This window comes from Condylura cristata, unplaced genomic scaffold (genome assembly GCF_000260355.1).
Source record: "Condylura cristata isolate star-nosed mole 26May11 unplaced genomic scaffold, ConCri1.0 scaffold00009, whole genome shotgun sequence".
In the NCBI taxonomy this organism is placed as follows: Eukaryota; Metazoa; Chordata; class Mammalia; order Eulipotyphla; family Talpidae; genus Condylura; species Condylura cristata.
Window position 1 is genome coordinate 35552310 of NW_004567110.1, and position 16031 is coordinate 35568340.

Consider the following 16031-nt stretch of genomic DNA (forward strand, 5'->3'; position numbering starts at 1 on the left):
TTCCCCAAGGGTAATTTTTTTTTTTAAGATTTATTCATTTATCAGGCAGATCAACGAAGTACACTGCTGAGGGGAGCAGCGGGCGGGTCAGGAGAGGTCTGCCACGCCATGTGGTCACCTCCAGCAAAAGCGGGAATCGAACTCATGTGGAAGTGGCTTTAGCTTCTCAGTGCTGTGTTTTAACCCGCTGCACCACCAGGGAGGGCCCCAAGGGTAATATTTTAACTGTTTTAGCCAATTCTTTTAATATTTACCTTTTTAAAAAGCCTACCTTATTTACTACTTATTTCAAACATAATGTACTGATTTCTCAGTATAAAAAGATGAAGCTATCTCTTTTCTGCTACAAATATATACTGTTACACTTACCTCTTCCCTATCTTTCCAAATACACACATAGGCGGTGTCTTCCCTTTATCATTATTATCATGACTATGTAAACCCTCTGGATATCTGAGCCATGGGACATAAAATTTCTTTAAAAATTATCTCCTTTTTGGGCCCTCCCTGGTGGCACAGCGGGTTAAAGCACAGCACAAAGAAGCTTAAGTCTGTTCCACATGAGTTCGATCCCCGCCTGACCTAGAGGAGATCCACATGGCGAGGCAGACCTCTCCTGACCCGCCCGCTGCTCCCCTCAGCAGTATACTTCGTTGATCTGCCTGGTCTGCACCCCACTCTGTCTCTGGTGAATCCTCTCACCCTCCACATCTCTGGCCTGTACCCCAGTTCTGTACAAATAAATAAATAAATCTTAAAAAAAAATTATCTCCTTTTCAAACTGGGAAGCTACATGCAAAAAATGAAACTAGATCACTGCCTCACTCCAGTCACAAAAATCAGCTCGAAGTGGATTAAAGACCTAGACATAAGAATGGGAAACATAAAATACCTGGAAGCAAAGATGGATCAAATACTACACGACATACACTTCAGCGACAGCTTTAAAGACAGAGCACCAACGCCACAACAGTGAAGGCAAGAATAAATAGATGGGACTACATCAAGTTAAAGAGCTTCTGTACAGCAAGAGAGACATTACAAAAAACAGACAGACAGCCCACTAATTGGGAAAACATTTTCTCACACAAAAGTAGTGATAAAGGACTGATCACAAAAACATACAGAGAACGATGAAACTCAACAAAAATAAACAACCCCATCAGAAAATGGGTAGAAGAGCTAAAAAGACACTTCTCCAAAGAGGAAATGCAGATGGCCAACAAGCATATGAAAAAATGTTCAACATCACTCATAATAAGGGAGATGCAAATTAAAACCACAAAGACATACCACCTCACCCCAGTGAGAATGGCACATCTTCAAACAACTAGCAACAACAAATGTTGGCGAGGATGTGGAGAAAAAGGAACTCTCCTGCACTGCTGGTGGGAATGCAAACTAGTACAACCACTATGGAAAACTGTTTGGAGTTCCTCAAACTGCTAAACATGGAGCTTCCTACAACCCAGCAATCCCACTCCTAGGTATCTACCCAAAAGACACAAAAACACCGACTGAAAAAGATACCTGTACCCCCATGTTTATTGCTGCTTTATTTACAATTGGAAAAACATGGAAGCAGCCCAAATGCCCAAAAGTAGATGACTGGATTAAAAAGATGTGGTACATATATACAATGGAATATTACTCAGCAACCAAAAAAGGGAAACATATCTTTGCAGCAACTTGGATGGAGCTGGAAAAGATCATGCTTAGTGAGATAAGCCAGAAAGAGAAAGAAAATACCAAAAGGTTTCACTCATAGCAGGAGTATAATGGACCAGGCAAGAAAATAACAAGAATAATGAACAGCCATATACCAGAGACATTTTGTGGGGGTGGAGTGGGGAATGGGATCAAAAACGGGGGGGTAGGGAGGGAAGTGCACGGGATTATGGTGGTGGCACACAGATGACTTGGTGATAGGAAACCCGCAGGGATTACAATTGAGATGGGAAAAAAAAATGTACAAAATGATGTAAAAATAAACTGTTATAAAAAATTATCTCCTTTTCTTACTTCCTGATATTCTTGAACTTACTATTCAGTTAACTACAAGTACTTTTCTAGCTGCATAATACCTCCTCTCAAAATTTTCAGGCTCATTAGGTATTTTAACAATTACACCTGATTCATAACATGCTGTTATGAATTTTCCTTTCCTCATTGTGCTTAGTTCCCTTTATTCCTTTCCCACCAGACTCCCATTTCTTGGATATAGAATTCTAGACTGGACACAATTTTCTTTAAGATTTAAGGCACTGGCCCACTGTATTCTAGCTTATGTTGATTCTGAGACTTCTGATACTGTACTTAGTATGAGATATGCTTTTGCATTTTCTGAAAAAAATTATTTATTTATGCATATAGAACTGGAGTACAAGCAAGAGGTGCAGGGGAGGTGAGAGGATTCACCAGGAACAGAGAGGGGAGCAGAACAGGCAGATTGACGAAGTACACTGCTGAGGGAAGCAGCAGGCAGGTCAGGAGAAGTCTGCCACGCCGTGTGGGTCACCCCCAGGGTCGGGGTTTGAACTTGCACTGAAGTGCCTTTGGCTCACTTGCAGTGCTGCTCTTTAACCCGCTGCACCACAAAGGAGGGCCCTGGTTTTTGTTTTTGTTTTGTTTTGTTTTAATCTTTGAAATATTTAGAATTTTAATTAGGTTCCAATATATAAAAATTTTCACACCAAGGTGTCTTAATGTGTATTTATTTTGGTCAGCTCTTTCTGTAGCAGAATTCATATCACATGTTTGTAAAAGGTTTTTGTTATTTCATTAAGGAGTTTCTCTCTGGAACTTATAAATAAAAATGAAGTTGACTTATCAGAACCTATGGGGTGCAGTGAAAGTGAAATTAAGATGAAATTTTATACCTTTACAGTCTTTCTCATGAAACAAGAAAAATCACACATCAAAAATCTAAACCTACACTTACAGAAATTAGAAGTATTAAGGAAAAAATGGTGAAAAATCAGTACTAGGAAAAGCAATAATAAATACTATAGCGAGAGTGTGAAAAACAATCCATAAGATTGGTGAAACTAAGACATGGTCCTTTGAAGAGACTAACAATACAGACTCATCTTTAGCCGTACTCACAAAATATGTGAAAAGAAACACAAATAAGTAAAATAAAGGAAAGAAAAGTTGTAACAAATAACCACAGAAAAAAGATTGTGAGAGTATTAGGAACAGTTATATGTAAGCAAATTACAGCATAGAAGAAACAAATTCTTAGAAATATACAACATTCCAAGAATGAATCAGATTAACAGAAAAATTTGAACCGACCCATGCTAGTAAGGAAATAGAAACAGTAATCAAATTTGCCCAAAAATCACAAACCAGGACCAGACAGTTTCACTGGTGAATTCTATCAAATTTTTAGAGAAGAATTAGTACGTATCCTCCTCAAACTCTCCCCCAAAAACTGAGAGCAGAAAATTTCCAAACAGATTCCCAATATTACATTGATTTCAAAACACAATGATCATTACATTGATTCCAAAACACAAGGGATACCACAAAAGAAAAAACTACAAAATTGCTATCTCAACTGAACATAAGCAGCGAACATCATTAACAAAATATTAGCAAACCAAATTCAACAATACATTAAAAGAATCAAACACCATAAACAAGTAGAATTTATCCCAGGGATGCAAGGATGGCTCCACATATGCACATCAATAAACATGATATACAATAAATCAAAAGGACAGAAAGTATATGATCATCTCAACAGATGCAGAAAATGAACCTGACAAAATACAATATCCTTTACTAAAACCCACAACAACATAGATATGTAAGGAACACACCTCAATATAAAAGGTTACATATGACAAACCCACAACTAACATCAGATATAATGACAAAAAAGGGCAATGTTTCCCTCTATTCAGAAATAAGACAAAGATACTAAATCTCACCACTTCCATTAAGTATAATGTCGGAACTACTAAGAGCAGTTAACAAGAAAATGATATAAAGTTGGCCAAATTGGAAAGAAGTAAGCAAAAATTATCACAATTTGCATGCGACACGATAATATACAAAGAAAAATCCCAAAGACTCCAGAAAAAAATCATTTACAAATAATTAATGAAGACAGCAAAATGGCAGGTACAAAATTAATATGCAAAAAACACTTGAGTTTCCCTACTGAAAAAAGAATGAACTAGCAGAAAGAGATGTCAGGTAAACATCCCATTAACATCACATCAAAAAGAATTTAGTACTTTGGAAAAAATTTACCCAAAGAAGTGAAAGACATGTATACAGAAAACTTAAGACACAACTGCACGAAAATGAAAACAAAAAAAGATGGGAAGGTATTTCATGCTCAAGGATTTTAAGTTGTAACACATTCAAAAATTCCAATAGCATTCTACACGGAATCATAAAATGATTCATGAAAATCAAGACATTTATTTAGAACTACAAAAGACCAGAAATAGCAAAAATGCTACTAGGAAAAAATAATAAAGGTTGTTTTTTGTTCTCTGATCTTTTAGGTCATTCCTGATGTCAAACCAAACTAAATTAACTAGTAATTAAAATAGATTGTCATTTTAAATTTATTACAAACAAACACAGATCAATGGAACAACTTTAGCCCAGATAAAAAGTCACACATACATGGACCTCTAATTTAAGGCAAAGGAGTCAAGAGCTTCTAACAGAGCAAGGTTAAAGCTTCTTCAATAAATGGTAGTGGAAAAACTGGAATGTCACAAACAAAAGAATGAAGCTAGACCACAAACTCCATATAAAAATCAATTTAAAGGAGATTAAAGATTTGAATGTAACATCTGAAATCATAAAATACACAGAAGAAAATACAGGCAATATACATTGTTTGCCATCAGCTTCAAAGATGTATTTGGGAACTTAAGTCCTACTGCAAGGGAAACAAAATCAAAGATAAACAAGTGAAATTGCATTAATCTAGTTTCAGAACACTGAAAAAACTTACATCAAAAGAGTGAATGGGAGAAAACATAAGGAAATCAATCCTTACAAGGGGTTAACATCCAAAGCATTCAAAGAACTTATAAGTCAACAACAAAACAACTTGATTAAAAAATAGGATCTGAATAGACACACCACCAAAGACATACAGATGGCCAAGAGACATGAAATCATGTTTGGCATTTCTTATTTTGAGGGAAATGCAAATCAAAACAACAATGAGCTATTACCTTGCAACAGGTGAGAATGCCTACTATTCAAAAGACAAGAACCAACAAGTTGGAGAGGATGTAAAAAGAAAGGAAATCTTGTAAACTGTTGGTGGGAATGTAAATTGAGCAGACATTTATGGAAAGCAGTATGGAAATTCCAAAAATATTAAAAATAGAAAATTCTGTATTATATCCAGTTATCTCACTCTGTGTTTTTAACGGAGTAAGAGTATATGCAGGCCCTCCCTGGTGGTGCAACTGGTTAAAGCACAGCACTATAAAGCTAACGCAGCCACTATAGCACAAATTCAATCCCCAGACAGGGAGGTGACCCACATGGCGTGGCAGACCTCTCCTAACCCACCTGCTGCTCCCCTCAGCAGCGTATTTAGTACATCTGCCTGTTCTGCTTCCCACTCTCTCTCTGATGAATTCTCTCATCTCCCACCTCTGGTCTGTACCCCAGTTCTGTATACATAAATAAATAAATCTTAAAAAAAAAAAGTATGTGCACTCCCATGTATATGATAGTATTATTTACAACAGTGAAGACTGAACACCTAAGTCCTCATCAACAGATAAATGGATATAGAAAACATGGTATATATACATAATGGAAGACTATCAGCTACAATAGATGAAATTCTGCGATTTGCAACATGGATGACTGGTATTATGCTTAGTGAAATAAGTCATCCAGAGAAATACAAACACCCTATGATTTAACACAATGTAGCACATATATAAAAGCAAATAGATAAAGAAAAACAAAAACTTTTTGGAATAAGATCAATCTGTGGTTACCACAAATGAAGGGGTGGGTATAGGTAAATGGAATGAAGAGAACATGATAGAGCAAAGGTAGAACTGGATGTTTAGTGATGAACTGGATGTTTATGTAATATACACACAGGATGACTCCACTGATGCACACCTGAAATCTGTAAATGTTACAATGCAATGCTACTGAAATTAAAAAAAAAATAAGTACAGGTTAGATTCTAATTTAGATACCAAGTTAGTTACCAATGGAAAAATTCTTACACAAATACTCAATAGTTGAATTCAATACTAATTCTACCATCTAAAAAAATAAAAATCATACATACATACCCTGATGGCAAAGTTTCTGTGTTGGTATTTCCAGACTGATGTCGTACAGGTTCCACACCCCCATCTGACTGTCTTAATTTGGCTGCTTCAAAAGTAGAACTATTTCCAGAACCAGAGGTGGCAGAGTCTAATACACTTCTAGTTTCAGAACCAAATGCTGCTCTGTTAGAAAGAATACATTCATTGTTTTCTGAGGAAGTTGGTATTTCTTGAACTGAAGGATCTTCAACAGTAGTCCTAGTGCAATCTGCTGACAAGGTGGCTTCTTCAGATAGTACTGCAGTACCCATGGTGGAAGTATTATCAATTGGTGCACATGAGGATGATTCTCCATTAACTGAAGTGGGAAAATTAATAAGACAATCTATCAACAAATGACAAAGAAGTCAGTAAGCTCACCAATTATACTTATTCACAAGACCAGTTCACACTGAACAATGTACCCGCTGGCAGATGTACTTTAGTTTTTGTTGCTCACATTTGAAATATCCATGTTTATCAAAATTTATCATAACTGTACACACACACACACACACGCGCACAAATAACCTTAACAGAAATCATAATAACAAATGTTTATCCTCCAAATAATCAATTCTGAGTAAATTCTATATGGATCATATAAGAACTTTTTCATGTATTTCAATCTCCCTTATCAGATGCAAATGGTAACTAATGTAAGCATACCTTTTCAATAGTGGGAAATACACAGTGGCCTTAACTTTTTTTCTTAAAGATTTTATTTATTAATGCATACAGAACTGGGGTACAGGCCATAGGGAAGGGGTAGTGAGAGGATTCACTAAAGACAGAGCAGGGAGCAGAACAGACTGACAAAGTACACTGCTGAGGGAAGCAGTGGGTGAGTCAGGAGAGGTCTGCGCCACCATGTGGGTCACCTCCTTACTCCAGGGGATTGAACTTGGGCTGAAGCAGCTGCAGCCAATTTCCCAGCACTGCATTTCAACCCCTTTTGCCACCAGGCAGGGCCCGGTGGTACTAAGGCTTAATATTGTATTAGAGGAAATGCAAAAATAAGTCCAGAAATTCATTTTACATTTTCTATAGAAATAACAATGGAATACACACTTTTCTTTATTTTCACTTTGTATGACTGATTCAGTTCAACTCTGTCACTATAAAAATCAAATTAAAGCTGGCAATAGATTATTGAACAAAACCTGTTAGAAAATTACAAAGAAGTACATACATGCATTCACACACAGCAGGTTGTAAGTGGTGAAATGTGAACAAGTTCTGTGCATGAAATGTGGATTGTGTCAATGCCAAGTTTCTGATTTTCATATTACTATAGCTATACAAGATGGCAGTATGAAGGAGGAAGGGCTAGTAAAGAATATATGGGCTGACCCTGGACATTTCTTTGCAACTTTCTATGAATATATAATTATTTCTTTTTTTAATTATTAAAGATTTATTTTTATTTATGCACACAAGAACTGAGGTGTAGGCCAGAGGTGAGGGAGTGAGAGGATTTACAGCAACTGAGTGGGGAGCAGAACAGGCGGATCTACTGAAATACACTGCCGAGCAGCAGCAAGCGAGTCAGGAGAGATCTGTTATACCATGTGTAAGCTCCCTGGCCGGGGATCTATCTCGTGCCACAGTGTCTGGCAATAGCTTGATTGCACTGACACTTTATACCCTGCACCACCAGAAGTCAGAATCTAATTATTTCAAGATAAGCTAAAAGCAATCCTATTAAGCTTGTGAAATTAGTTGTCTGATGCTTACTTTATTAATAACGGAAATTATGTATTTTAAAATGTAATATTACACTAGAAGTTAGGGCGAAAAGATATTAAGAAACTCCTTTTGTTAAAAAATATGTTTACTGCTATGTCACAGATTTATTTTTTCCATTTAATCTGTGAAACAATCCTGTAAGGTAATTAATTACAAGTATAAAGCATTATTCTTTTTATAAACAAAGGAGCTAAATTTTGATATTAAATGTGTCCAAGATTCACTCAAGAGTTAATAAATTGAGGGGAAGAGCTGAAGTTTGAATCATCTTATTAGAAGTCATATCTAATCTAATCTCACTAAATCATGACTTTCTCTCATTTTAGCTTGAAATTACTACTTACAACTATCACAGCAATTAAACTTATTCAATGGACCAAGACTCTAAAGTATAGGAAGTTGGGGAATAAATAACATATAATACTGTCTCTGGGGAAAAGAAGTCATTTGTGTTAAAATCCTTAGCAGGGGCCCTCCCTGGTGGAGCAGTGCGTTAAAGCACTGCACTGAGAAGCTAAAGCCACTTCTGCATGAGTTCGATTCCCGCCACATGGCGGTGGCAGACCTCTCCTGACCCGCCTGCTGCTCCCCTCAGCAGTGTACTTCGTCGATCTGCCTGGTCTGCTCCCCGCTCTGTCCTGGACGAGGGCGGCCGCAAGTTCGCCATGGAGCCCGAAGAGTTCGACTCGGACGTGCTCCGCCAGTTTGTCACGGCCTTCAAGAAAGGGAAACTGAAGCCGGTCATCAAATCCCAGCCCGTGCCCAAGAACAACAAGGAGCCGGTCAAGGTCGTGGTGGGGAAGACCTTCGACGCCCTCGTCATGGACCCCACGAAGGACGTGCTCATCGAGTTCTACGCGCCCTGGTGCGGGCACTGCAAGCAGCTGGAGCCCGTCTACGCTGCCCTGGGCAAGAAGTACAAGGGCCACAAGAGCCTGGTCATCGCCAAGATGGACGCCACCGCCAACGACATCACCCACGACCGCTACAAAGTCGAGGGGTTCCCCACCATCTACTTCGCCCCTAGTGGGGACAAAAAGAACCCCTGAGCCTCTGGCCTGTACCCCAGTTCTGTATGTACAAATCTTTAAAAAAAAAAAAAAAAACTTAGCAGGTCCCAAACTCTTATCTGAAAATCTTGAGGAAAAGTGTGCTCCAAAATTTACATTTCAAAATTTAGAAAAGTAGTATGGAACATGTATTCTATATCTCCACAGCATGTTTGGAGGCTACTTACTGTAATTAAACATAATATTTCTGTAGCAAAATACAAGCATATTACTAATAAGCCTGTCCAACTATAATTTTACCTTCAAGTCATTTTCCCATCAAATGCATTTACCAAACAAAACCTTGGTTTTATAGATTTTAGAATTTTGAAATTGCAGGTAAGAAATTAAATGCATGTTACATGTTACACACAGAATATTCACATTTCCAACTCCCACTGTAGTGAAAACAGACTTTTGTACGTCTTATTTGAAAAAGGAGTACCATTTTTACACTAATACCTTAAAGGAAATTCCCCTATCCCTTGAAAAGATACCTGAATTCATCCTCCTAAGGGATGATAGATCATACAAAAGACATTGGTTATGTGGTTGCTATCAACAGAGCAGGTTCCGGAAGCCTTTGTAAGGGACCAATGGAATGACGACAGACTGTTTTGTCAGATGTCACAAACAATAATCAGAGGTGAAAACACTTAGCTACTTGGGGGAATAATCAAGTATATCACAATATGAAAGATAAACAGCACAATTCTGAGATACTATGAAAGCCCCACAGACGAAGGCAGAGTTGAGTGCCACTGAGCTATATGTCTGTGACATACAGATTTACGTGCTCTGCCTCTGCTCCTTTATGAGAAAGGGAAAGAATGTTAGTATCTGTTTAGAAAAGATATGATGTGAAATCAGTAAATCGGATGTATAGTTTACAACAACACAACAGCACAAATGTTAACAGTTATTATGGTTACTTGACAAACTGCAGAGTTTAAATAAGAAATTTCACATGAAGAAAGGCTCAGCAAATCCACCTCACTTCTGCATTAATAGCTGAGTAGGCCCCAATGCTAAAACATGCATGAGTTGATGGTCAATGACTACGTTCACCAATTCATTTCAACAATGAATACTTTAAGAAGAGGAGCTAAATCTTGAAATTCCATACACTTTAGATGAAGAACAATGACAAAAATGAAATAGACACTTCTTGTGTAAGTTTAGTGTAAAAGTATTTCAACATATAGTTTTCAATCATCAAAAGTAGACTTGGCTCATAACTGGTTCTGCTATCAAACTGCTTCATTAAGAATAAAATTAGACCTATCATTCTTCATTCACTGATAACTACATATAATGAATAAACTCATTCATTTGGGGACAATAAGGATATTTTTTACAAGCTCTTTGGAGAGTTGTAAATGAGTTCTACTGTTTAAATTCTAAATTCTTTTAGAAGATTTATTTATGCATACAAGAATTGGGGTACAGGCCAGAGGTGAAGGGTGGGTGAGAGGATTCACCAGAGACAGTGGGGCCCAGAACAGGTGGATCTACTGAAATGCACTACCGAGGAGCAGGAGGCGAGACAGAAGTCTGCTGGGTCTGTGGGCCACCTTCATGGCCAGGGATCGAATCAGTGCTTGCAGTGCTTTGGTTTAAACCCTTGCATTGCTAAGAAGGGCCCCTAAAATGTAATTTTTTTTTTAAATATTTATTTATTTGTGCATACAGAACTGGGGTACAGGCCAGAGGCTCAGGGGCAGCGAAAGTTTTCACCATAGACAGAGTGGGGAGCAGAACAAGCAGATCGACGAAGTACACTGCTGAGGGGAGCAGTGAGTGGGTCAGGAGAGGTCTGCCACGCCATGTGGTCACCTCTGGGGCAGGCAGGAATTGAACTCATGCAAGTGGCTTTAGATTCTCAGTGCTATGCTTTAACCCACTGCACCATCAGGGTGGGCCTAAAATGTAATTTTTTTAAAATGACTTTATAAGTAGGGTTTTTTCTTCCTTTACATTTTTTGGTAGGGGCAAGTATTTCATAATTTAAAAACTCTTCTCATCAAAAAGCACTGGATTCATGCTATATGGCGAACAACTCTAATACTTAGGTAAGCCATTTTTGTGTTTTGATATTTTTTGAAAATAAATTACTGGTTCCTCCTACAGGTGGTTTTTCAGGCTATTTTTTTTAAATGATTTTTTTAAAGATTTATTTATTTATTCATACAGAACTGGGGTGCAGGCCAGAGATGCGGAGGGTGAGAGGATTCACCAGTGACAGAGCAGGGAGCAGAACAGGCAGATCGATGAAGTACACTGCTGAGGGGAGCAGCGGGCGGGTCGGGAGAGGTCTATCGTGCCATGTGGTCACCTCCGGGGCAGGCCGGGATCGAACTCATGCGGAAGTGGCTTAAGCTTCTTAGTGCTGTGCTTTAACCAGCTGTGCCACTAGGGAGGGCTCTATAATTTTTTTTTTTTAATTTATTTATGTATACAGAGATGGGGTACAGGCTAGAGGTGCAGGGGGCGGTGGAGGATTCACAGGGAGAGTGGGGAGCAGAACAGGCTGACTGACGAAGTACACTGCTGAGGGGAGCAGCTGGTGGGTCAGGAGAGGTTTGCTGTGCCATGCTGGTCACCTCTGGGGTGGGGATCTAACTCGTGCTGAAGTGGCTTTAGCTTCTTAGTGCTGTGCTTTAACCTGCTGTGCCACCAGGGAGGACCCATAATTCTATTTTTTAATGATTTCCCATAAATAGAACACACAGGACATAGCAGTCTCTGAAATTAAATGATCAGGATTCTAACTCTGACCTCCATCATATAAGCTAGTAATCTTAAGCAAGTCCTAAGATGTCTGAATTTCAACAGATTCACCTGAAAGAGCTAATGTATAAAGATTAACCAAAAGTAATTAATGAAATTTATAGCTCAGTCCAGTGAAAATCAGGACTATAGGGAAAATCTTCCATACGTATTTCTTCTACACTAGAATAATACTTACTTTTGTAGTACATAAATCTTTCTGAAAGCTATATTAGTTCATAGTCCATGCTTCTACTAACTTATACACCAAGAAAAAAATATTTGTATAATAGAAGATAGTAATGAAGTTTCTCTAATCTATCAGTAAAATCATTAAAATCCTTTTAGAAATATATTCTGTATTATTTGAATAGTATTTGTTGTGGCATAAAGTCTAAGAATCTAATTAGTGAAAATGTATTGTGATATCTAATATATTTTTAGCATATGTGCCTAAATAATTTAGAAAAACTGAAATTAGGAAAAACTTCAGGCATTATACTTTTTTAATTCCTTATCATAGAAGATTAAGAGAGAAGGTCTACTAAGAGAAGTGTAGGAGTGTTACACAAAACTTAATTGACTCAACTTAAATAATGTATCATAAATATTCATGCTTACCGGTGTCACTGGTAGGCTCAGATGTGAGTGGTTTTGGAGCTGGTGTATTTTTGGGTCTGGTAGCAACCTGAGATGGAGGTGAAGATGTGGTGTCTCCATTAACAACATGTGAACAGCTTGAGTTTTGGATTAAAGAGCTTGTGGATACATGATTATCTATTCCATTAGTATTTTCAACAGTCAATCTTAAAAAAAAAAAAAAAAAACAGGAAAAGATGCCTTATAGCAATGAGTTAAGTATAATTAAACAGCTTTTTATAAGAAAGGAAGATTTACCAAGTTCTTAACATAACAGCAAAGTGACAGTTACTGAGAGTAATGAACAAGGATTATTTAAGTTAAAAATATACACCGTTCTAGGAGTATCCACCCTGGCTGACAGATGTATACTAAGAAAAATATTCTAAATCAAAATGGATTCAATTTCTCAAAATAACAAGCAACATGTATATTTTAAGTCCAAAAATTTTAGTCCTTATTTTAAAATGTTCTAAATTGTCAAAAGAAAAAGCCTCTTGAAACTTATAAAAATAAGTTCCAAACTACTTTGTTTTGAGTACTAGAAAGCAAGCTGAAAGTCCTAAATATTGATTATAAAATCACAAGGCATCACAATGATTAGAAAAAAGTTAAGTTTTATACTCAGAGATAAAAGAACTTATAATTTGTAAACTAACTGCAAAATAAAAAGTACAACTATGATATCAAATGTTTTAACTCTTATTGGCAGTGGCTAGGGAGTTGGATGATAGTTAAGTGACCAGGAAAAATTTATCCAAATCAGAACACTCTATGTTTGTTCTCCAAACAGCGGTAATGCTTTTTTAAAAAATATAAATTAAACTATGTCCCTTCTCTCTTTAAGATCCACTACATTTGGCAATTTTGTGAACAGTCAACAAAGCTTTTCAGAATCACCCTATTTCTGGTTTACTCTTCAACCTCCTTGTTCAGCTTGAAGCACATAAAATTATCAATTGTACTGAATATGAAAAAACATGTTTAGCCTTCAAATGTTTATCATAAATTATGAGGCTGTAAGATTATAATGACTACAAAATTACCAAAAAAAGTTAAGTATCATACATATTCTAGAGTTAGAAGAATTTCGGAAGCAAAAATTAACTGGAGTAAACTCAGATTTGCTACTTTCTCTACCTAGAAATCTCTTCCCTCAGAATTCTGATATGCATAGTTCACTTTTGATAGATATATTTTTTAAAGATTTATTTATTTATGCTTACAGAACTGGGGTACAGGCCAGAGGTGTGGTGGGTGAGAAGATTAATTCAACATAGACTGGGGAGCAGACAGGCAGATCTACTGAAATACAGTGCTGAGGGAAGCAACGGGTAGGTCAAGAGAAGTCTGCCACACCATGTGGGTCAGCTCCCTGGTGGGGGATCAAAATTGTGCTGCAGTGGCTTCCAAGAGCTTCATAATGTGGTGCTTTAACCAACTGTGCCACCAAGAACAGCCCTCACCTTTGACATTTTAATTTTAGCTCAAAAGGCATTTACTCAAGATGATTCCCTAACATCTCTCTTTAAAACGTGCTTATCATCGTTACTGTAACCTTGTCCTGTTTCAATGATTTCATATAGTTGTTAGGAGTGTTATCTCTGACAAGAAAATTCATTGCTTGTTTACTATCTACCTATATCCCACCAAAACAAAAACTTTATGGGAAAAGAGCTGGTATTATTAAGTGTTTGGATTAATATCTGACATACTACTGATGCAATAATATCCGTTGAGTAAAGGAGTGAATGAAAGAATGTCATGCACCTTTTCCTTATTATATAGATACTTGAAACAGCTATGATTAAGAAGTTAGAACAGGAAAAGTTTGAAAACCAGCTCCTAAGTACTTCTTATCTGAATATCCCACCCCAGTTATCCAGCAAGAATCAGTGATGCAGAAGTTCAAATAAAAGAACCCATCTAAAGTTCTGGTGATTTCTAATTTTTGATTTAAATGTGTTACTAGGTAATAAACAATAGGTTTCAGACTGGTGGTGCTTCAAGCTATTTTAGCCATCTAAAAACTTCCAAAAATAGCAGACTCTCACATTTTAATAAACCTAATTGTTTTACCTTTCAGTCCTTTCTTCCCAATGTACACTATAATATGGACACTAAATACAGTTAAGTCAAATATAGTCAAAATATATACTTATCTGTTCACATGTAGATCATTAACTAGTCACTTACGAGTAATGATTATTAGTTATTTTGCTTTTTTAAGTGCAAAAAAATAATTTCACAGCAATATGTTTCTTTATGTTCAGATGTTGATCTTATTACATTTGATTTATTAAATTATTTTATTCAAATTTATTTTACTTCAAACAGAAAACCTCTCATTATCAAACATGAATGTAATGGTGTTTTTCTAATTGCCAGGATGATTTCTGAGGAAAGTTACCTCCTATGAAGCATCAATCTTCTAGTGATCAACAGAAAGCTGCCAATTCAGAGAGCAGTAAGATACCCATTTGCCCATACAAACTCTATTCAGATAAAATGCCTAAATAAAGGTTTTTAAAAAGCCAATTCTGTAAAGAGGAATGAAGCATTGATATATGTTACAACATGGATGAACTTTATGCAAAGAGGTCAGTAACAAAAGGTCACATAGTGTATGACATAGTGTATGACAATATTTAAGTGAAATGTTCAGTATAGGCAAACCTACTGAGAAAGAAAATGATCAATCAGTGGTTGCAATATAAAGTGTTGGAATGAGGAGACTACTCTTGGTAGATTTTTTTTTTTTTTTTTTGAGGGTGATGAGAATGTTCTGAAATTAAATAGTGGTAATGGTTCTACAACTGTGTGACTGCAATGAAAGCCATTGAAATGTGTACTTTAAAAGGGTGAATTTTATGGTCTGTGCAGTATACTTAAAAAAGCTCTAATTTTTTAAAGCTATTTTTACAAGAACCCAACCAAATGAAATATTTTGAAATAGGCTTTTAAGTTCTATATCAAAATTTAAGTTATGGTTGAAAATGAAAAACTTTATGTTTGGGAAATGTCACAGAACTTTGCCACAAATGCTAACATAAAAAATTCTACCTGGTAGTTGTCCTTGTTGAAGGCTCTCCATTTTCATGTAAGGCATCACCATTTTGCTGTATTTCTACTGAACAATGAAAAAGAAACTAGGTTTTAATAACACTTTCCAACTTTTCCCCCTTCAAATTTTAAATACAAACAATTAGCTTACTATTTGGAGATGAACTGCAGTTTGTTAGATTTTCTTGCTCAATCACCAATCCATCAAGCACAACTGTTAATTCACCAGTTTGCACTATGCCATTCTTATTTTCCATGGAGAGCTTTAACTGTTCTTTCACTCTTTCCACTAGGAAAAAAAATGAATAAAAGAACAGCTAATCTAAAATTTTTGTCACATAAAAAATGTTTTAGAAATCAACAATACTCAGAATTGTTCTAACACAGTACTTGATGGCTATATGTAGAGGAAATTATTTGCATCGACAATTCAAATCTG

The 16031-nt window shown here is 36.6% G+C and overlaps 1 protein-coding gene across 2 annotated transcripts in view; it reads right to left on the bottom strand.

Moving 5' to 3' along the window:
- The window catches only part of WWP1 (WW domain containing E3 ubiquitin protein ligase 1), a 72081-nt gene that overhangs the window by 36708 nt on the left and 19342 nt on the right, over positions 1-16031 (bottom strand). The window contains exons 6-9 of one of the 2 annotated variants that reach the window (XM_004679752.2): positions 15744-15881; positions 15593-15659; positions 12512-12696; positions 6306-6642 (exon numbers count right to left, since the gene is read on the bottom strand). In XM_004679752.2, the coding sequence (XP_004679809.1) occupies positions 6306-6642; positions 12512-12696; positions 15593-15659; positions 15744-15881 (727 nt within the window). The remainder of the gene's footprint in view (positions 1-6305; positions 6643-12511; positions 12697-15592; positions 15660-15743; positions 15882-16031) is intronic. The other variant, XM_012722969.1, reaches the window with a different exon arrangement.